Genomic DNA, 22,090 nt, shown 5'->3' on the forward strand with positions numbered 1-22,090 from the left:
AAAGTACATTACTCACGATAACAAAAATATATGGAGAGAAGGAGCAGCCTTGGCGAATACCTCTAGAGCTAGAAAATAATCCTTCCAATTCTCCATTTACAGAGACCGAGAACCCTGTTGTGTCAATACAGCGCATTATCTAGGTCACAAACATGTCTGAATACCCCAATGCACAAAGAGTTACCTCTATGAATTGCTATTGAACAGTATCAAATGCTTTAGATATGTCTAGCTTTATGGCAGAGCGAGAGCATATTCCTTACTTGTGATAGTCCTTCACAATTTCCGTTACAAGCAGAATGTTCTTGAGGAGGAGGCGCCTCTTCACAAACGCACATTGATTCAATTCAATAGCAGAGGGGAGCGTGGCCTTCAGCCTCCTAGCCATGATTTTAGAGATTATTTTTTATATGACATTGCAGTAAGCAATAGATCTGTAGTCGGACATCCGCTCAGCATCTTTGGTTTTTGGTATCAGAGAAAGCAGTGTCGTATTTGTGCTTTTTAGCGTCAGACCATAAAGGAAAAAAGACTGAACGACTACAATGAGATCTCCACCTACCACGGGCCACACATCCTTATAGAATTCTACTGGAAACCCATCCGGCGGGGGAGCTTTGTTTGCAGACATTGAGAAAAGAGCTTTCTTGATCTCCTCTCCTTGCACTGGTCGAACTAGCTCTTCTGCCGTGGCCCTGGAACATCGATAATCAATCACATCTCGTAAGCGCTCAACAGTAACTTCCTCCAAATTTGTTGGGTGGCCATTGAGAAAGGTATTAAAATGCTAGGCTGCTTCAGCTTTTATCTCCGTTATATCCGTAAGAACTCTTCCGTCTACTGTTATAATCCCCTTGATGGTATTCTTTGAGTTTCGAACTCGACAGACATTGTGATAAAACACATTGTTTCTATCAGCTAAGTCTAGCCATGGAATACAAGACTTCTTGAAATAGAACTGCTCTTCATTACCAGAGATATGATGCCAGTGTTTCCAAGCAGCGTGTTTCCAAGCAGAGGAGTCTTCTTCGAAAGTTTCCCTCGAAGGGAAATTCATAGCTTCATTTTGTTTGGCGCAGAGATCCTCGTATGCCTGCTTTACCGGTGATGGAAGGTCCCCAAACATCTCTTTATTCAACTGGCGGAGTGCGTTCTTCAAGCTCTTTAGCTTGTTATGAAACAACTTTAGAGCTGATCTAGAGCGGTAAAGAGGGCTTTGTAGATTCCAATTAGTCGCCACTATTTCAAAAAACCGAGGGTGACTTGCCACATGACTATAAAATTTAAAAGGTTTCTTATTTGATGGCGCAGCAGGTTTAAGGAGCGTATAGCTTCGCAGGTGATCAAATACTTCTCCTGTCTAAAACGTAGTGAAAGACACTGGAAATTCAGTGAGCCAACGGCTATTTACTAGTACTCTGTCTAGCTTCTTGCTGATTGGGTTTTCATCTTGACTATTAGTTCAAGTGAAAGTAGATCCAACATACGCCAGATCCCTTAAATCACAAATTCTGACTGCGTCCTGGAAATCTCTCATTGAGCTGGTTTCTTCTCCAATATCCAGTCCCTGAGAGTGTTCTGTAACCGAAAGAATGACGTTGAAATCCCCCTGCATTATCCAAGGATAGACAGTACCAGCCATAGTGCCTAAAACAGTTTCCAGATCCCTCCATAACTCCTTGTGTTCTCTCGCATGGTTGAACGCATAAACGAAAAAACTGAGGAAGATCTCCCCCGTACCTTTTAGTCTGACCCATCAAGTAATCATTTGCGCACTTATTAGAGCGGGTACAATCTCTACCTCATCATACCAGCATACGCGAATCCTATGAAGAGGATGATAATCATAGTTGTGAATACAGTTCCACCCCAGGAAAGTAGCATCAAAAATACCTTGAAATATTCTCCTTTTGAACATTAGTTTCCAACAAACAACCTAAGGACAATTTTTCAGCTTGAATCCAGTACCTCACTGCACGTTGTTTGCGTGGTTTGTTGAATCCACGCATATTCCAAGCAAAAAGGGACATCATTATTTCCTTTTAAAGGAAACTTTCTTTGAGTTATTTGTAGCCACAACTTGGAATAAGCTTCAAGTATTTACCACTGACTTCCTACAATTCCCCTCTTTCGTACAATGATTTTGAGTAGACCGAGAAGCACCCTCCAGACCTTTGCGTTCCCCTCCCTCATCCTTGACATCATCCTTACAAGTGCGTGTATCCTCTTTCTCTTCTTTCTCGGAGCCCAATTCCTCCTCTGTTTCTACTATCTCACCCTCTTCTTTGATGTTACTAAGCGCCTGGAACCCATTTGCCGAGATGACCACGTCAGGCGCCAAGCCACTAGTTGACTTCAAAGATTTGGCCAAAACCTTAGCCAAAGACCAGTCATTTACTTCTGGAGATTTTGTCTGAGTACTTGTTGTCTCCTTAAACCTTCCATCTCAATTCTCCTCAGCCCCTTGTTCTTTTGTCCCTGTCTGGGCTTGGCCAAGTTCATCCAAAAATTCCAGAACCATTTCTTTTGCCTTACCTGGAGTTTCTACAAGGTTAGTTCCACTCTGCTCCCTAGGAAGAAGAATATGAGCCTTCTGCGCCTTACATTCAGTTTCCACATGTCCCCATCCATTGCAAGTGGTGCAGCATGGAGGGAGCCACATGTATTTTACCAAGACAGTGACATGTCTTTGGTCTTTGTCCATGAAGCAAATCTTCGGTAGAAGTGGTTTCATTAGGTTCACCTCCACCAATACTCTTGCCACGTCCATCCTTCACATCGCTCTGTATTTGGGTGGAGCTTGACGAAATTCCCAGAGAATAGAGATAACCTGGAACATTTATCAGATCCACCCACAGAGACATCGCAGAGAGGTCAGGGGGGGTTTTGCTCTGTTTCAGGGTTCCATTCACTAACCACAAGGGGTACATCTGCAATGTGCCAGTACTTTTGCATGAGAATCCTCGAACGAGTTTGCTTGTCCTTAATGCGGAACAGTATAGTTCTCTTACTGATGAATTAGACATCAATCTTTGACTTCCTGGTTGGAGAACTCCAGATTTTGTTCACTATGGAATGAATAGAACCAATGAAAGGAGAATCTCCCATAAAGTATCCAACCACACAATTTCTCCACAACGGTTCCACATCCTCAAATACCTCATTCGGAATCTCAATATCCACCACACCATCTTTGACTTCAAAAGAAGGAACCGGGACAAAGGTAGTACCATCACTCACGACTTCCGCAAACGAGATCTTCTCTGGTCCTGTATTATGCGGTGAGACAGGTTCCTTCAACACCATCTCTTCCTTACCATCCACAATTATGTATTCTGAGAGGACCACTTGTAGATCCGAGATTTTTCCTTCACAACTTATTTCTCCGTTGCTTCCCTTTGAACTATCTTCCACCGCACGATCTAGTTGATTTTTCTCTTCTCCAGGGCTGTCGAGTGTGATTGCATCTTCCACTAGCTGAATTAAGTGATTGAATCTTTGTTGAAATGTGTAATTAAGGATGTAATCTAACATTACATGATCTGTTGGGAAATATCTAGAATTACTAGTTTCATCTATATTTTCTCACATCTACATGTCATAATCCCCCCCCCATCACTTTTCAACATCCTAACTGTTCGTTTCTCATCCTTATCTGCTATTTTGTGTTTTCATTATGATTTTGAATGGTAAAAGCGGTTCAAGCAGTGTAGATTAAGCAGATCAAGCCGATCAAACAGGAGAAGTGTAGATTAAGCGGATCAAGTAAGAAAGATGTAGAATATGTAGGAGAAATGCGGATTAATCAGAACAAATAGTTATTATAGTTTTGAATGATAAAATCCAAATAAAGTAGATTTAATGTTTAAAAGATTATAATAAAATATATCAAAATATATAATATATAAATACAGTATATAAATAACAAAAATTATTGCACTAAATTCATGATATCACAATTTTAAAATAAAACTTTAATGAAATATATCTCTTCCATTATTGTTCATATTTCAATTATGTTACTATATATTTGCATAATACATATCATAGTTAAATATATAAATAAAATATATATCTCTCTTCATAAGTATATATATTTAAATTATATTACTATATATTTGCGTAATACAAAATATGCATCACTTACATTAGTATACATATTTAAACTATATGACTATAGATATACATAAAACTAGATAAATATATTTTAAAGTTATCTGTTGTAACGAAGATATTTATTGACCAAAAAAAAAAGATCAACACCACCAAATATTGGTGGGTGAGATCTGCATGCAGATCTCCTGTTTTTTTCAACAAAAAGGCAAAAAATATTAAATTGCATGCAGATCTCCCGCTTGAACTGTTTTTACAAACATAAAAAGTGAATGGTGAATGCAGTACAGAAGAACTGAATATGCAGGAAAACCGCACTTGTTCCGCTACTTCATTCGGTCACAATACCTAAATCAGGTAGCCCAAGTTAAAATCATGATTTGAAACTTGGTCCAAATTGATAATGCCTTGTTTATATAAGGTGGAATCATTCATGTGGGAACTGAGATACAAATATTTAACTTTAATTCCTTACAAGACATAAGACAAAGTTATGTTAAACATGGGACAAGAGAGAGAGAGATGCAAAGTTTATTAGACTACAAATTAACCACCAACTTATGGAACCGGTCTACGGCTGCAAATATTAGAAGTTGCGATTAAGCCAAAAGCCAGAAGTTCTTCTGCCATCGTGTGTTAATCAAGTAGCCACTAACACCGTTGCTCTGTTTCCTCACACCAATCGTCAAACAATCTGCACCGTTGATACATCGATTCACGAGTTCCTCTGATCTACTGGGTCCACATAAGCTACGTACAAAACGACAAAAAAAATTAAAAGTAATTATTGGAACGAGAGAATCATGATGAGGGCAAAGAGATCTGACGCTTGAGATTACGCACCAGGAGATGAATGGTGCAGATTTCTTCTGACCCAAAACAAGAACAGTGACTTCAAGTTTCTTCACTTGGCTGAGTACTGTTGCTAACTTTGGTCCTTGAATCACCAACGCCTCCACATCCACCTTTTAAAGGAATTTACATAATAGAATATTATCAAAATTCATCATAAATCATTGAATCTTTCAATGCAAAAACTGTTGATGTACTATATAAACATTTCTTGAACAACTCACAAGAAACTTTCAAGTGATTATTTACAGTAAAAGATCTTATAAAACCATGGTGAACTATAATTTTTGAAAATATCTCGACAGTTTGCTTAGAAATCGTAAAAATTACGAAAAAAATATTGAACCTGATTACATGTTAGATGTTTTCGAGAAACTTTCTTTTTGAAATGCTATTTAAATATTCTTTAATGGGTGAGTGCACTTTATAAGAAACAACTGTCTACGTTACCAACTATACTTAAACTAAGATTTAATAACCATTAGATCTAAACAAGGAAAAAAGTTGGATCTATAACTGAAAAAGCTTACAAACAGAATGATGAAAATACCTTTTCAATCCATTTCTTTTTACAAAAATAAAATAAAAAAGAGGAGCCATTGGAATCAAATCAACTAGTCACTATGCCCATCACAGAGACATGGTTTCTAACTTTTTCCCATCTCCAACACTCACGCATGCACTACCCAACTACTCAAGTAGCTATAAGACATTTTACACTATAAAAACAAAACTAAAATAAGGTGGATTACTACACTTCACAAACCACGGCCTTGAATGATCCGTCTTAAGATTAGTAGATTAATAATTGAGTAAAATAATTAGTAATTAGAGTAAATTAATTAGTTACCTCGGGTTTACAAGCTTTGCAAAGAGAGCCAAGTGACTGAACCAAAGAAGGCGAAGCTTCATCATGAGGAGACACAACATGAAGAAGAGTCATCAAGTCTCCTTTGTTAGTCAAGTGCGTCAAAGCCCACATCATAGCATGTTTAGACCTCGAAGTCTCATCCACCACAACCATCACTCTTTTCCTTCTTGCCGCCGGATCTTCACCGGAGTAAACCCCATATAGACCCTCCATTGAAGAGTAACCTCCAGCACCACCGCTTGTGTCGTCGGCGAAGGCCGTTGAGCTATCTCCGGATGTCCACCTTCTAGAAGCCGACCTCCAACCTTCTTTTCTGCTTAGTTGTCTAAGGATTGAGTTTCTTGAAAATTGCATTTTTGGGAGTATGGTGATTGGAACTAAAACGTTTTTGTAGTGAGAATCAAGAGAGAGAAAGAGTAGGTAGTAGGAGTCTATTGTAGGGAGAAAGTGAAGAGTCTTTGGTTTCAACTTGAAACAGTGAAATGGAAAGAGAAAGAAGGAGAGAGGGAAAGGGGGTAATTGATGTTGTTAATAAAGAGTGAGCGACAGGGCATTAAGGCTGAATCACATGCCAATAATAAAGTGTGTGTTATTTAAGCAACCAACAATATTATTTTCTTTCATTACTTGGTGAATATTTTTTAGTTTGGGTCGACTTCTGTTTATTTGTAGTGTTTTTTTAAAAACTTCGTATACTTTTAGTGCTGGAACGTAAATCTAGATTAACCGCTTAAGAAGAAAAAAAGTTGAAGTGTCTTGGATTCGTTTGGTTTAGAAACTATTCCCACGGTTTCAAATGATCACACATGAAATCATTCATGGAGAGCAGTACATCTAATCTAACTCATCTATTTTGTATAGTGTGGTCCTTTTTTTTTTTTTTTTTTTTGAACACCAAATGTTTATATTAAAATCAATAGTCCAATGGACTATACTGGTTACAAGCAGAGGAATATTCGATGGTAATCTGATAAATGGAAATAACTAAAACAAGACTAAAGATAGATATAGCTAAGGAGAGAAGAGATCCGAAGAGAAACTTCACTTGTAGTCCTAAAGCTCGCGTTAGAAGAAACGCACATACGTCGAAATCGACTTTGAAGAACCCAACCAATGGGTTTTGAGAGCGGTTGAAAACCGTCTCTGAAGATGCATAAATTTCCCAGTGTTGCAGTGAAGAACGGAGAGGCTGCCGGAGTAGGACTACACACAGAGTCATCGACGGTACAGCCTTTGCGCTGGAGGAAATGAAGCTTAGACTCAAGCCCAACTCACACAAGGCATTTTGATTGAACCTCAGGCCCATTCTAGATGTATAAGCCCAGGCCCATGTGATATCTTCAGACAAACAGATTAGGATTTGCTTGGTTACGGTTAGACAGAGGTGGACGGCGAGTGACGGTGACGGCATACCAGCCCGTGAACGGAAACACTTTCCCGAGTGAGTCTCGGAGTGGCCGGAGTCGAAAGGGGAGATAGCGACCGTGTATAGGGGAGGCTTAGGAAAGGTAACTCGGATCCCAATCTCATCGGAGTAACTGTCGACGGCTGAGCAGAGGGAAACACGAGATGGAGGCGGTAAGTCTCGGAACTCGTCGGAGAATTCAAAGAGTCCGGCGAAACAAGTCGGAGACGAGTCGAGGCTGTTGCTTGAGGAAAGAGTCTCGTCGATCTCACTCGAGGCTCTGACCGCGAGCTTTACGGAGTGGAGAGTTCCTTGCAGGGGGTGAGTGAGAGGTGTCCGGTGGGGATCTCCAGCGGAAGGCTTCGTCTTAATTGCTTGAGGAGAGCCGTAGTTAATGGATCTGGGGTAAACGCTCGAGAAGCCCAAGCGAAGCCTTTGATGAAGTGAGTAGATGTGGTGATGCAAGGAGTAGCCAGCATAACCGGTGATTACGTGAGGAGCTGGTGAGGCCGTGACGTCGATGGGCGCAGTAGAGGTGGTGATTACGAGATGGACGGAGGAGACAGTGACTACGAATAGATCTAGATGGACGACGGCGAAAAGACGAGATGATGACATGAAGCAAACGAGAAACGACGACAATGGACTGTGAGGAAATCTTGAACTGAGAACTAAAGATAAAAGACGAAGAGGGGGATGAAACGCCCGACGCCGGCGAACCGTGGCTCCACCGGCGTCGGAGGGAAACTGAAAACGCGGCGCCTCGATAATTGGACCAGGGAGCAAAAGTATTAGGGAGCAAAAGTATAGTGTGGTCCATAAGATGAGAAATGGGGTTTTAATTAATTATCTTTTTCCCCAACCAAACTTTACTCGATTTCTTTATACGTACTCAAATTTATGAGTTTCATATGTGTCAGATGACCTCACTCACATTTTGCTTTCATATCTTCCCTTGTCCTCTTCTTCCTTATCATCTTCACATACGTTGTCTTTTTCCTTTGGACTATTTTGCGTTTTGTTTTATCTTAACATTTCTAGTGTTTGAACAAACTAAATCACACACACTCATAAGGTCGAAAAGCTCTAAGATTACATTCCATTAACCATAATTTCGTACTGAGGGGCCTATGAATAAACATGAGCATCATGATACATTGTTTAAGGTTTAGATACAAGAAAATAAATATACCAGGCTTGAGGCTTCGGACGAGCCATGATGATACAAAACGATATCATTATCACTACTATTTAAGCGTTTGCATACTTTTAAATGTAAAATAGGACAACACGCTACTCGAATAATGTAAGATTCAATTATGTTGACCAATGACATGGTCAAATAATAAATCCAATAAAAACACGCAGATTTCAGATTTCTATGAAATTCTTATCCCATGTGTTTTCTTCTAAATTACTTCAACAAACGTATCCTCTGTCTCTTCATTAAACAAGACTAATATGGTAAAATAGAAATTTGACCTCTTCAGATTTTTAAAGGAAAAATTTAGTATGGGGTGAAAAGAAAAGAAAAGAAAAATATTTGAATTTGGAATATGGTGAAGGATAAAACGGTATTTTGGTCAAATATTTTACTTGTGTAAATTATAGAGTTGTTTGTTTCTGTATCTCTCTTCATTCATTTGTTAGACTCAAAAACCAGTAAAGAATCATTTACCCTGACACAATTTCTTACCACTCAAAATTTCGTCTTGAATTTTATAACAATTTTGAAAATGTTAGAAGAAAACACACGCGTACTGACGTACCCATAGTTGCAACACAAAGTAGTTTAGTAAGTAACAAACCAACACTTCTTTATGTATTTTAATGATTTAATATGTTATTTAGTTTCTTGTCTATATTATTAACATTTCAAGTGAAAAGATTATTAAGACTCAAGTCCAAGCCAATCAAGTTCAGCCCAAAGCCCATACAACTAGGGTTCTCAACATGTTGGTTTCATATAAATAGAATTATAGTAGCTTTGTGTAACAACAACCTTGGCTGCATTCATAAGCAGCCACCTTCAAACCATTTTATGATATCAAACGATCTTATTAGCTTTTGGTGACAACTCTATAGTCTTTCCCTTTCTTATTTACTGCACTTAAATAAAGTTCACTGAGCTATTTCATTTCTAGTCTAATAATATTTTTAAGACACAAATCTATCTAGTTTTACAAATATTATCAAGAGCTATACACTACAAGAAAACAACATTTTGGCCAGAAAATTTAATGAGGAAATATAAACCTCGTAATATTACGTCGACTTTACGAGTAAATTACAAAGAAAGAAGAAATCGACGTTATTTCCTTGTAAGGTAACGAAGAAAGTATTTCCTCGTAAAGTAAATGTAACTTTACGTTGGTTTCACGAGGAAATCTCTTTTCCTCGTAAACTCAACGTAAGTGTCGCGTCTTCTTTACGAGAAAATGTTTTACGTGGCTTTAACGAGGATTTATGAAGCACGTTTTTGTTTTAGCTACGTACCTATATTCGTCATAAATTCCTCGCAAAACTTCAACTATGAGATTCAAAAAATTTCTATAAATATGGAAGTTTTGAACATCATTTTAAACACACCAACAAGAAAAAAAAAGAAAAACGTGAAAGAAAAAAAATGTCAGGCTCCGGAAATGTCTACGAGTTGCGGAGGTAGATGTATATGCATAGAGATGCTAACGGAAGAGTGACGAAAGAATACATTGCGGGACTTGAGACATTTATGCATCAAGCAGATTCCACACCGCTCGTCGTAGAAAGCAGTAAGATGTTCTTTCCATGTTGGAAATGCAACAATTCGAATTGGCAAATCGTGAAAATGTTTGGAAGCATTTAATAAATAGAGGTTTCACGCCAAATTACTATATCTGGTTTCAACATGGAGAAGGTTATAATAATTATGATCAGAATGAAGCTAGTAGTAATAATAGCAATTTTTAGGAAGAACCAGTTGCTCATCATTTGCATAATGAACATAGTTACCATCAGGAGGAGCAGATGGTAAATTTTGATAGGGTTCATGATATGGTAACTGATGCATTCGTAGCTCATGATGAAGATGAAGAACCTAACATAGATGCAAAAAAGTTTTATGAAATATTAAATGCGGCGAATCAACCACTTTACAGTGGTTGTAGAGAAGGTCTCTCTAAATTGTCGTTGGCTGTTAGAATGATGAATATTAAAACTGATCACAATCGACCTGAAAGTTGCATGAATGAACGGGCAGACTTGTTTAAAGAGTATTTGCCGGAAGACAATGTGTCTGCTGATTCTTATTATGAGATCCAGAAACTGGTTTATAGTCTTGGGTTGCCTTCAAAGATGATAGATGTTTGTATCAACAACTGCATGATCTACTGGGGAGATGATGAGAAGTAAGAAGAATATCGATTCTGCAAGAAGCCACGATTCAAGCCGCAAGGACGGGGACGTAATATGGTACCGTACCAAAGAATGTGGTACCTACCAATTACAGACATATTGAAAAGATTGTACCAATCAGAGCAGACTGCTGGAAAGATGAGATTGCATGCCGAGCATACTCAGACGGATGGTGAGATGACTCATCCATCAGATGCAAGAGCCTGGAAACATTTTAACAAAATAAATCCGGAATTCGCTAGCAATATCCGGAATGTGTATCTCGGATTATGCACATATAGATTTAGTCCATTCGGAATGTCAGGGAGACAATATTCATTGTGGCCAGTCTTTCTTACGCCATCCAACCTGCCACCGGAGATGTGCATGCAACAAGAGTTGCTATTCTTGACCATATTAATACCTGGTCCGAACCATCCAGAAAGGTCGTTGGATGTTTTCTTGCAACCACTGATAAAAGAGTTATTTGTGGTCAACAGGGGAGAGGACGTATGACTGCTCAACGAAGACGAATTTCACGATGCGAGCGATGCTTTTGTGGACCATAAGTGACTTTCCTGCATATGGGATGTTGTCGGGATGGACTACACATGGGAGATTAGCTTGTCCATATTGTAATGGAGCGACAGATGCGTTTCAACTGAAGAATGGGAGGAAGACAAGTTGGTTCGATTGTCATCGTTGATTTCTTCCCATTGGCCATCCGTACCGAAGAAACAAGACATTGTTTAGGCACAAAAGGGTTGTGAGAGACACTCCTCCTCCATATTTAACTGGAGAAGAAACTGAAAAGCAACTCGATTACTATGGAGCTTTGGAAACAGTTCCTCGTGGTGGTAATTGGCATGTCCCCCCTAATATGCCTGATTCTTACGGTGTTCATCACAACTGGCACAAGAAGAGTATATTTTGGGAGTTGCCATATTGGAAGGATCTTCTTCTGCGCCACAACCTCAATGTGATGCATATAGAGAAGAATTTCTTTGAGAACATCATAAATACAATATTGAATGTCCCGGGGAAGAAAAAAGACAACATAAAATCGAGGTTAGACTTGCCGGATATTTGCTCAAGAAGTGAGTTACATATAAACAGCAATGGGCAAGTTCCTTGTGCCAGTGTTGTTCAACTGGGTTTCAGAAAAAAAATCAGTGTTGTTCAACTGGGTAGCATCAGAAGTGAAATTCCCCGATGGGTATGTTTCAAATCTGTCTAAATGCGTTGAAAATGGTCAAAAGTTCTCCGGGATGAAGAGTCATGACTGTCATGTCTTTATGCAACGACTACTTCTCTTTGCATTTGCGGAGCTACTTCCTACAAACGTACATGAAGCACTTGCAGGTACTATATTATATATTGCAGTAATTTTATAATGATTTAGTTTGCAATAATATAGGACTAATAATGTGTATCATTGTTTTTGGAATATACAAGGCATTGGAATATTTTTCAGGGATCTGAGCACGCGTACTCTTAAAGTAGAAGTCGTGGAACAGCTTCAAGAGAACATTCTCATCTTATTGTGCAACTTGGAGAATATATTTTCTCCTTGGTTTTTTTTGACGTCATGGAGCATCTAGCTGTCCACCTCCCATATGAGGTATTGCTTCGTAGACCTGTACATTACGGATGGATGTATCAGTATGAGCGAGCCATGAAATATTTGAAAGGAAAAGCAAAGAACCTTGCAAAAGTTGAAAGTTCTATAATTGCTGGAAGTTTGACGGAAGAAACTTCTCACTTCAGATCGTACTACTTTGCGTCAAAAGGACGTACCCGGAAAAGAGATCCAAGGAGATATGATGATGGTGATGTCGCGCCAACATACGCAGTTGCTGGTGTTCCAGACATCTTTAGCCAGATTGGACGACTAGGAGGGAAATCAAAAGAGATTTGGTGGTCGAGTGAAGAAGAAGCTCATAGTGCACACACCTATATTCTACTCAATTGTGAGGATCCATTGATTCGTTATTTTGAAAGGTAACATATATGGACACTTCTAAATTAACACATATATATAATTGCCAAATATTAATTAATATAAATCTGATTTTACAGCCTATTTGTTTCACAAGTCGAAGAAACATTCCCAGGTATATTCACAAGTGACGTAGACAAAAGGAAAGATCAACACTTTATAAAGTGGCTGAAGAATCAGGTATTAACTCAAACTCTTACTCATACATGATCCGTATTTGAACGTTCACTTTATTTTTGCAGGTTGATTATGACGACGATGCAGATTATCCTAAGTGGTTACACGAAGTAATTCAATCTCCACATGTAAATGTCACCACGTCACATATGTATTTCACACGAGGCTATACTTTTCACACATATAAGTATGGTAGACATCGGGCGACCAGTAACTATGGAATATGTGTGAAAGGGGAAACCGATTTCTACGGGATCTTGACGGAGATTATTGAAGTGAAATTTCCAGGGATATTGAAGCTGAAATGCGTCATGTTCAAATGTGAATGGTTCGACCCCGTCGTCAACAGAGGTGTTCGGTTTAACAAATTCGGTGTAGTTGATTTCAATGGTGGACGTAGGTAAAACAAATTCTTGATTTGGCATACATGAGCAAAATAAGGTTACTTCTATGTTTTCTTTATTTTTGCAGGTACAACAAATTCGAGCCTTTCATCTTAGCTTCACAATCAGATCAAGTTAGCTACCTTCCATACCCTCGGATGAGAGAATCGGGAATAAGTTGGTTATTCGTGATCAAATTTACACCTTGATAGTGCTCAAATTACCCTATAGGGCTCACTCTCTCAAATAAGAGGTTCAGCTGTAGTACTTAGGGATCGAATCACCAGGAGCTAGAGAACCAATTAAATCTAATCAATTAATCAATCCTAGGTGAAGTTGGTTTTAATAAAGAAATGTAAATGACAATTCTAAAATGAGTAAGGTTGTTGCTCTAACTAACAATATGATGGTTGTTTAAATGATAATGAAGAGTGCTAGACTTAAGGCTTTTATTCAGGAATGAAGATTATAATATCTATAAATGCCTAACAAGTTGCTTGCATGATACTATAGAACTCAGCCGCTTAACTCTCAGTGATGTTTCACTAGTTAAATAATCTGGATCCCTGGCCTCAACTGTCGTATGTTGACCAGAAAAAGAGTCGATCGATATCCTTTAGAGATATCGAGCGATACACCTTTCGCAGCGCCGATCAATTCACCTGTCGGAATATCGATCGACGGCTTCTAGATATGTCTAGGCGCGAGCCGATAATGAACACTAGGTCTCAAGGAGGGCGGTTAGCTCTTCTCCAAGGAGACACTAGTTCAAACAGATAATTCAAGATATCAAAGATCCTAGTGATCTATGCTCTAGTTAGCTACTCTAGAACAAACTTAGGGTGCAATCTATTTGATGATATCACAACTTAGCAATTATAGTTTGGGGCTAATCCCACAAACCTGTTTAAACCCTAGATATAACAAGTAAACTACTCAGACATAGCTAAGCAATTCATAATATAAGTTAGATAAAAGAATTGCATAGATAGGGAATAGAAAACAAATGGAGTTCACAAATCTCTCAATGATCTCTCCAATCTCTCAAAACATATAAAACTTTAGTCTTTCTCTCACACTCTCTGCTTTGAATCTCTAGACTTGTTGCTTGCTTGTCAAAGCTTGCCGTCAAAAACACTTAGCAGGAATATTTAAGCATTTTCATTAGGTTAAAAACTCGTCAGGGGCAATCTCGTAATTTGGTGAAGTCTTGGTGAAGTAGTCGGCTAAACCATTTCGTCCTCGATATCGATCGACAACACTAGATGTGTGCCGAGGATTATAATCTTCTAGTACGCGGATCTTCTCAGCTACATCGATCGACAACTCTGAATGAGTATCGATCGATTCTTATCACAATCTTGACCTCCGACTTGGTCTTGAATGGTCAACTCGGGTGTATTATCTCTTGTACTCCAAAATGCTTCCAAAACATCACTTTATCATGAAACGCTCCTGAACCTGAAAACATACCTAACAGTCTATAAAACACATTAGTTATATAATAAAATACTAGTATACCATGGTAGAAAATGAGTGAAATCCATGGTATATCACACCTAGAGGACGAATCATTAGTGGAGAAGAACCACCATTGCAAGAAGAACAGATAAATAAAGTCGAGGAACCTGAACAACAAATCGATGACATTCTTCTCATTGATCCGCATAATCATGAGTACGAAGATCTTACCGACGATGGCACAGATGAAGCTGTTGAAGACGAGTTTAATGAAGATGATGATGTTTCTAGTGATGGCGAAAATGTATCTGATTGATGTATTTATTTTTAATATGATTGATTTTCAGACTTAAAATTTGAGGTTTGGAATGTAAAGAAGATATTGAGGTTTGGAATGTAAAGAAGATATTGAGGTTAAAAGGAAGATAGGTTTGGAATATATGAAGTAGAATATAAGAAATATGGGGTTTAGGGTTTGGGGTTTTTGATTTTAGGGGTTTAGAATATTACCTTGTTAAAACATCGTAAGTTACGTGGTCTTTACGAGGAATAAAAAGACGGGCCTTGCCATTTCCTCGTAAAATTTGGGACGGGCCTCGCCATTTCTTCGTAAAGTTACGAGGTCTTTACGAGGAAAAAGGACGGGCCTCGCCATTTCGTCGTAAACTTACGAGGAAATTGCGACGACTCCTTATCCTATATATACAATCAACCGCAGACTCTCCATTTCGTCCCAACTTCCTCTCCAATTCCTCCCCAATTCCTCTCCAATTCCTCCCTGCTTCGAAAATGGTAAGTTCCTCTCTAATTAGTTTAGAATAGATTAGGTGGTTAGTTTAGGGAATTTAGATAAGTTTACGGATTTTATGTTCGTTAGTATTGATTATTGTTTATAGATTTTTAATTATTATTGATCATAAATTCAATTTTTTTTTGCAGGTTCGCAAGAACATGCTTACTGCTCACTACAAAGAGATGTTCGGTGAGCCTGGTAGTCAGTTAGACCCGCCAGGTTTTTCTTCAGGTGCCGGCGGTTCCGGTTCTTCGGATCAGGAGTCTGTTCCCGAGACTCAGCACTTCTTCCCTCAGATGCCTCCTCTGATGCCTCCTCCGATGGCTCCTCCGATGCCTCCTCTGATGGCTCCTCCGATTGCTCCTCGGATGACTCCTCCTCAGATCCCCGCCGCTGTTCATTCCGATCTGATGGTGCCACCTACTGTTACTTTCTCGCAGTACACTGTCGAGATATTCTCGGTATGCCAGGCACGCATTTAAAAAAAAAATATTTTATAACTTCATTAATAACTTAAACCTTCATTTTTTTTTGAGGTTTGGGGTTGACAATTGCCTTGCAACGGATGTAACCGAGAAGATTAAAGGTTACTTCTCCATGGCGCATCCAAACTGGAAAAAGACGCTGATCTACATCAGAAAGATGTGGTTCAAGATTTACGCTGTAAGTAATTACTATTAATTAATTATTTTATATATATATATATATTTTAAATAACAGATTATTAAATTTTTTTTGGAGCAAAAGTATCATTGGTCTCTCGGGGTCAGTGAGAAGGTGAGGAAGGCGTTTTATGCGAAGGCGCAAGTTCGCTTGTCGGACACGGTCTGCAACTGGAAGGGTGACTGGATCGTCAAGGGGTACGTACGTGGCAAACCCGCTGAGCTTACCACAGATGTTTGGGATGGCCTCATCCGTTACTGGAACAGTCCCGAGTCCAAGAGAATCGCAGCGGCTTGCTCTGCCTCCCGTAACACGGTAGACGAGCACGGTCACGGCCCGATGCAACACTCTATGGGCCAAAAACCCTATGCTGGTGTTCGTTTGGAAATGGTACGTAATTAAAAAATAATATTTAATTATTATCTTTAATATAAATATATTTCTAACAATTTTCTTAAATGTTTTTAGGTCAAAGAGTTGGGACGTCTTTCGACTCTTCCGGAACTTTACGAGCGGACCCACAAGAACAAGGCGGGCCGATTTTTACATGGCAAGTCCGAGCAAATCTACAACGACGTAATTGCTCGGGTTGAAGAGCGCCAGACTCAGCTGACCCAACAGTCCGCCGACGGATTACCTGTTACCTTACCTACAACTTAAGTGGATAAGATTTATAAGGAGGTAAAATTTTTAAAATTTATTTTTAATTACTAATTCAGTAAATTTAACTTTTAAATTTAACTAACAAATATAAAGTTTTTGTTTTTAAGGTTGTCCCTAAAAAAAAGGGACGTACGTTTGGGATCGGTTCCGTCAATGATGTTCCGAGAGCGACATCATCTTATGGTCAGAGACGGATCGAAGAAGTCACTGAATTGCGTTCCAAGCTGGGCGCGACCAAAAGCCGTGTGAGTGGACTCGAGGCCTTCATTGACGTTATAGCGGCCACAAAGCCGGAATGAGAATCTTTGTTGAGGAACATGAAACAACAAAATCCCATTCCAGGCGAGTCATCCGGCACACATGACGAGGCCGATGTTACGAGGAGGAGCGAGGAATTCTACAAGGAGATGAACGAGCCTTAGTTTTTTTCGGTTGTATTATAAAATCCAAAACTTATTTATATATAAAATATTTTATTGCATTTGAATTTTATTTAAAATTTATTCATAAAAAATATTTAAATATTTTTATAAAATTAATAATTATTAAATTTATTAATATTTATTAATTCGAAAATTTGCATAATACGAGTTATTTACGTGGAATCATTAACGAGGAATTTACGAGGTAATTACGAGGATAATTTTTCAAGAAATATACGTGGTATTTACGAGGAAAATATTTCAAGAAAATTACGTGGACTTTACGAGGATATGTTTTTAAGGAATTTACATGTAAATCACGACGAAACCTTTGCGTGGTTTCTACGAGGAATGCCCGCGAGTGATTTACGTGGAAACAAAGCGACGACCTTACGACGAATGTTTTACTTCGTCTTTACGATGAAATAAAGGACTCGCTAGTTTACGAGGAAATGGCGAGGAATAACGTGTTACGACGGACGATAAACGATGAAACCTTTTTCCTCGTTATTTTCTCGTAAACTTCCTTTTACGAGGAAAATGGACCTCGGTAATCAGCTATTTTCTTGTAGTGATAAGATCGTTGTATGGCTTTTGGGCTGAATTTGGGCTGAACTTGATTGGTTTGGGATTGAGCCTTAATAAAGATAACTGAAATAACGAAATTAGAATCAAATCGTGAAAAAACTAAAATTATTTCCTCATATGAATGATAATCGAATTGTTGTTCAATAATTGTTATTTTTGTTACTGTTTTTGTTTTTCTTAACTTTACTAATTTTGAGTCTTCAACCTAATTTTTTGGTATGGATTACGTATATACCGATAAAAGAGATGTGGTGTAAAGAATTAATCCATCAGATTCCGAACGATGGACATAACATGATCTTTTTTTTAACACTGAAATCAAACATAGTTTTTTTTGGTTCCGAAAACTTGGAGCCAAAGAGAGAAAGCAAACCAGCAAACAGAGCTGGGAAAAAAACAACAGGGGAGAAGATGTCAATAGACATCGAAACAAATAAAGTAGTAGAAATCAGCTGAAGCAAAGAGTTCAGCTCCTCACAACGAAAGTAACCACCAAAGCCTAGGAAATTAATGGCTTTGACCTTCGATAGTGAGCAGGGAGTGGAGCCAAGCCGGACCTTGAGAGGCAATATACGACTGGTATCGGTGTCCCGTGGTAACCGACTGCGCAATCAGATTAGCAGCCTCGTTGCGTTCCACCGCAGCATGATCCAGTCTCCAGAACTCAATGCCCTCAAGCAAAGCATTTATCTGATTAATGTCCCGAGAAAGGTGAGGGAAAAGCCCAGGAGAGAGCACTACTTCTCTTATTTCTTCAGCAGAAGCTTCAAAGATAACGTAGTTTTGCCTCATGTTTTTCATGCACTCGACAGCCCAAAAGAGAGCTCTCATGCTAGCTTCATGACGAGACCGTACGGAAGAATACGATCTTCTGCTATGTGAGATAGTGGTACCTTGGGAGTCCCTGAGAATCCATGAGACGCCACACTTTCTCTGAGCATTGACCCAAGAGAAACCCAAGTTACATTTGAGAGCACCCACAGGCGGTTTAATCCAAGAGACCACATTTGGGATGAGTACTTCCTCTTCCTGGGGAGAATTGGCTGATGTCCATATCTCTGCTTCGTCATAGGAAATGATAGCCGTTTGTCTAGGTGGCACTGTTATAGCTTTAAACGTTTGTGAGTTCCTAGCTTGACGAGTCTTCTTCTCCAGTCTGTTATTGTTCATAACAGAGATTAGATAATGCATGTTAAGGAAGACAGAGTTCCCTGAGAAGCCTGCAGGAGGAAGAGGAATATTGGACAATTCCCACGTCTGTCGTGCTTTGTCACATTGGAAGAGAACATGACAGATAGATTCACTAGCAAGACCACATCCTAGACAGGTAGAGTCAACTGGGATTCCTCGAGTTTGGAGTCTTTCCTTGACTGCTAAGGCACCAGACAAAGCTCGCCAAATGAAGTGCTTGATCTTCGGAGGGGCTTTAATCTTCCATAAAGTGCTCCACAGTTTTTTCTCTATGGGAGGGAGAGAATGCCTATTCTGGCTGTTGAGTTCCAGTAAGGCTTCTGTGAACTGATAGCCACTGCGAGTGCTATAGGCACCGTCCTTTGTGAAGCTCCATTTAGTAGAGTCCTCCTTAGATAAGTCTGGTTTCAAGAGCAGAATTCGCTCAACGTCGTCAGGAGAGAACGTGGTCAGCAGCAAGTCTCTATTCCAGGTTGAGGTGCCAGAAATCAACATCGATATCTGCAAGGTACATGGGAGGCCTTGGTGTGCCATCAACTATCCAGTTCTCTGCCCAGACATTTGAAAGGTTCCCATTACCAATGGATCGGCACAGACCCTTCTTCATCAACTCTCTACCATGAATAATGCTCCTCCAAGCGAAAGATGGTCTTGTGCCCACACTGCATTCCAGAAACGAACTCCAAATCCTCCAAGCTTGCTTGCCAAGCAAAGCCTGATTAAAGCGTCCAATATCATGGAAGCCCATTCCTTCTTGATCTTTCGGTTTGCACAGTCGTTGCCATGCGACCCAAGATATCTTCCTCTTCTTGTCACCACTACTCCACCAATACTCTGCAATTGCACTAGTAAGTCTAGCGCATAGGTCCTTTGGTAGCTGGAAGACAGACATAGCATATATAGGGAGTGCAAGTGCTACAGACTTGATCAAAACTTCTTTGGCCCCCATTGATAATGTCTTTGCATACCACCCCTGTAATCTTCCTTCAAGCTTCTCCTTGATGAAGTTAAGTAGCTCTTTCTTGGAGCCTTTGAAGCATTCCAGTAAGCCCAGGTAAGTCCCCTCTCCACCTTCTTGAGTAATGCCTAGAGATTCTTTTATATCCTCCTTGGTCTGGTCACTAATCGCTGCACCAAAGATGATAGAAGACTTCGCCGTATTGATTAACTGACCCGAGGCATCACCATACAATTTCAAGCAACTTATGATCTGCTCACTTTCCTCAACCGTGGCTTTACACATCAGTAAGCTGTCATCAGCAAACAGCAAATGATGTACTGGTGGGCATTTGGCAGCAAGTTTAATCCCATGTAGTTTCCCTTGGCTTTCTGCTTGGTTAAGGACATTGACCAAAGCCTCTGCACAAAGTATAAAGAGAAAAGGAGATAAGGGGTCTCCCTGTCTCAATCCTCTTTCTGGTCTAATGAAACCATGTGAGTGCCCATTGAGCATAACAGAGTAAGTCACAGAGTTAATACACGACATAACATGATCAGTCATGCGAAAAAAGAAATAAAAAGTTCAGTCATGTGCTTAATTAACTACCTATAACGCAAAATATCTGTAAATTTTGATTTGATTTGTTATTTATTTCGATTCGAACCGACAAATCCGGATATCTATAACTCTACGAAGCAAAACAAATATTAAAATACAATATTCGTAAGAAACAAAACAAATATTAGGAACGAATACCCGATCCGATCTGTTATACATATATATACATATATTTAAAGAATTATATATATATATAGGTTAGATAAATATTATATTTATATAAGTTTAACACTATTTTTATTTATTAAATTATCTACGGAAATTTTAAAAAGTAAATTCTATTGATTTTAGTTTTGTAATAAATTACTACTATTTTATAGCATTTTGCATTTTTATTTATTTTTTATTTTATTTATTTATTTTTACGAATCGGATATCCGGTCAAAAATCTAAAAATTTCCGGATACATGGGACAGATAATATACGGATGGTTACTGATCAAATCGGATTGGATAATTAATTATTCGGTTAGAATAGATCGGATCATAAATACCTCCAAAAATCCGGATATCCGATTCGTGTCCACCCTAACTACCATATACTTCATTTTTTTCTTTTGATCAAAACTACCATACACTTCGTATGCATTTTTTGTTGGTGTGAAGTAGTGGCATAGGACGGTTATTCCACTGCTTTAGAGGATCTTCATAGGACATTCTATAACTTTAAATAAGAAAAAATTGGTAAAATGGGCAAATCGCAAGTTTGTAATTAGACAGTTGGACGACTTCAAGTTTAAATTAGTCAATTGGGCAACTTTTTGCATTTGCCCATGTAAACTTATGTCTAAATATTCTTTGGGACCTTTGTCAGATTCATTATTTACATCTTTGTCATTTCAATTAAAATATATCTAAAATAAAATTTGTCACATCACCTCTCTCATTCTTGTTCTCTCTCATTTTTTTTCTCTCTCCTTCTTTTCCACACCACCAACCATCATCTACAAAATCATCTCCTTCTCCTTATTTTCCTCTCATCTTCTTTTTCTCTCTCATTCTTTTCTACACCACCACCTTTACAGTTAAATTAACTGAAGAAGAAGAAAACATTTTCTTTAACTGAAGAATAAGAAACCATTACGCCCTTGTGCACTCCAAACCCCTGTTTATGAAATTTATACATATGCAACTCCTAATGACACCTAAATGCAATATTTATACACTAAAAATGATTAAAATGAATGCTTAATATCATACAAAAATACTATATATCATTTATTAATTACTAAAAGTATAAATACTAAAAATGTTTATTAAAATTTAAAAATTGATTTCTTAAAAGTAATTTAATGGGAAAAATTATCTAGGTTAGATTTCGATTTTATTGAAATTTATTGTAACTGTATTACATATTACATTCTCTTAATTGTTTGGTTTTAAAAAAATCTTTCATTATATTTCATTATCTTTTAATTGTTTAAATTATATTTCATTATCTTTTAATAATTTAGTTTTAAAAAATCTTTGAATAATACAAGATAATATAAAATGTATATTTTCTATTAAAACATCTTATATCCATCTAAAATTCTAGTTTTCATGGCTGTGATTTTATTGAAAAAAACTAAACAATTAAT

General features: G+C 38.3%; 2 protein-coding genes across 2 annotated transcripts; both read right to left on the reverse strand.

Annotated features, from left to right (window-relative positions):
* Positions 1-4,549: 4,549 nt before the first annotated feature.
* On the reverse strand, positions 4,550-6,405 carry LOC108838552 (uncharacterized). Its single transcript, XM_018611500.2, is given in 4 exon segments — positions 4,550-4,863; positions 4,957-5,078; positions 5,816-6,303; positions 6,306-6,405. Coding segments are annotated over 4 exon segments (846 nt in total). The 5' UTR covers positions 6,391-6,405; the 3' UTR covers positions 4,550-4,712.
* Positions 6,406-18,269: 11,864 nt separating this feature from the next.
* On the reverse strand, positions 18,270-20,454 carry LOC108847163 (uncharacterized). Its single transcript, XM_018620353.1, has 2 exons — positions 19,466-20,454; positions 18,270-19,416 (listed from the first exon to the last, which is right to left on the reverse strand). The coding sequence occupies exons 1-2, from the start codon at positions 20,452-20,454 to the stop codon at positions 18,270-18,272; spliced, it is 2,136 nt and encodes a 711-aa protein (XP_018475855.1).
* Positions 20,455-22,090: the final 1,636 nt, after the last annotated feature.

This window comes from Raphanus sativus, chromosome 1, assembly GCF_000801105.2.
Source record: "Raphanus sativus cultivar WK10039 chromosome 1, ASM80110v3, whole genome shotgun sequence".
Classification (NCBI taxonomy): Eukaryota; Viridiplantae; Streptophyta; class Magnoliopsida; order Brassicales; family Brassicaceae; genus Raphanus; species Raphanus sativus.

Excerpts from the sequence above, each read along its gene's own strand:
- LOC108847163 (XM_018620353.1), bottom strand. The coding sequence starts at position 20,454 with ATGACTGATCATGTTATGTCGTGTATTAACTCTGTGACTTACTCTGTT. Across the intron at positions 19,417-19,465 it reads GGCACACCAAGGCCTCCCAT|AGACTTGCTGCTGACCACGT; the intron begins GTACCTTGCAGA and ends AACCTGGAATAG.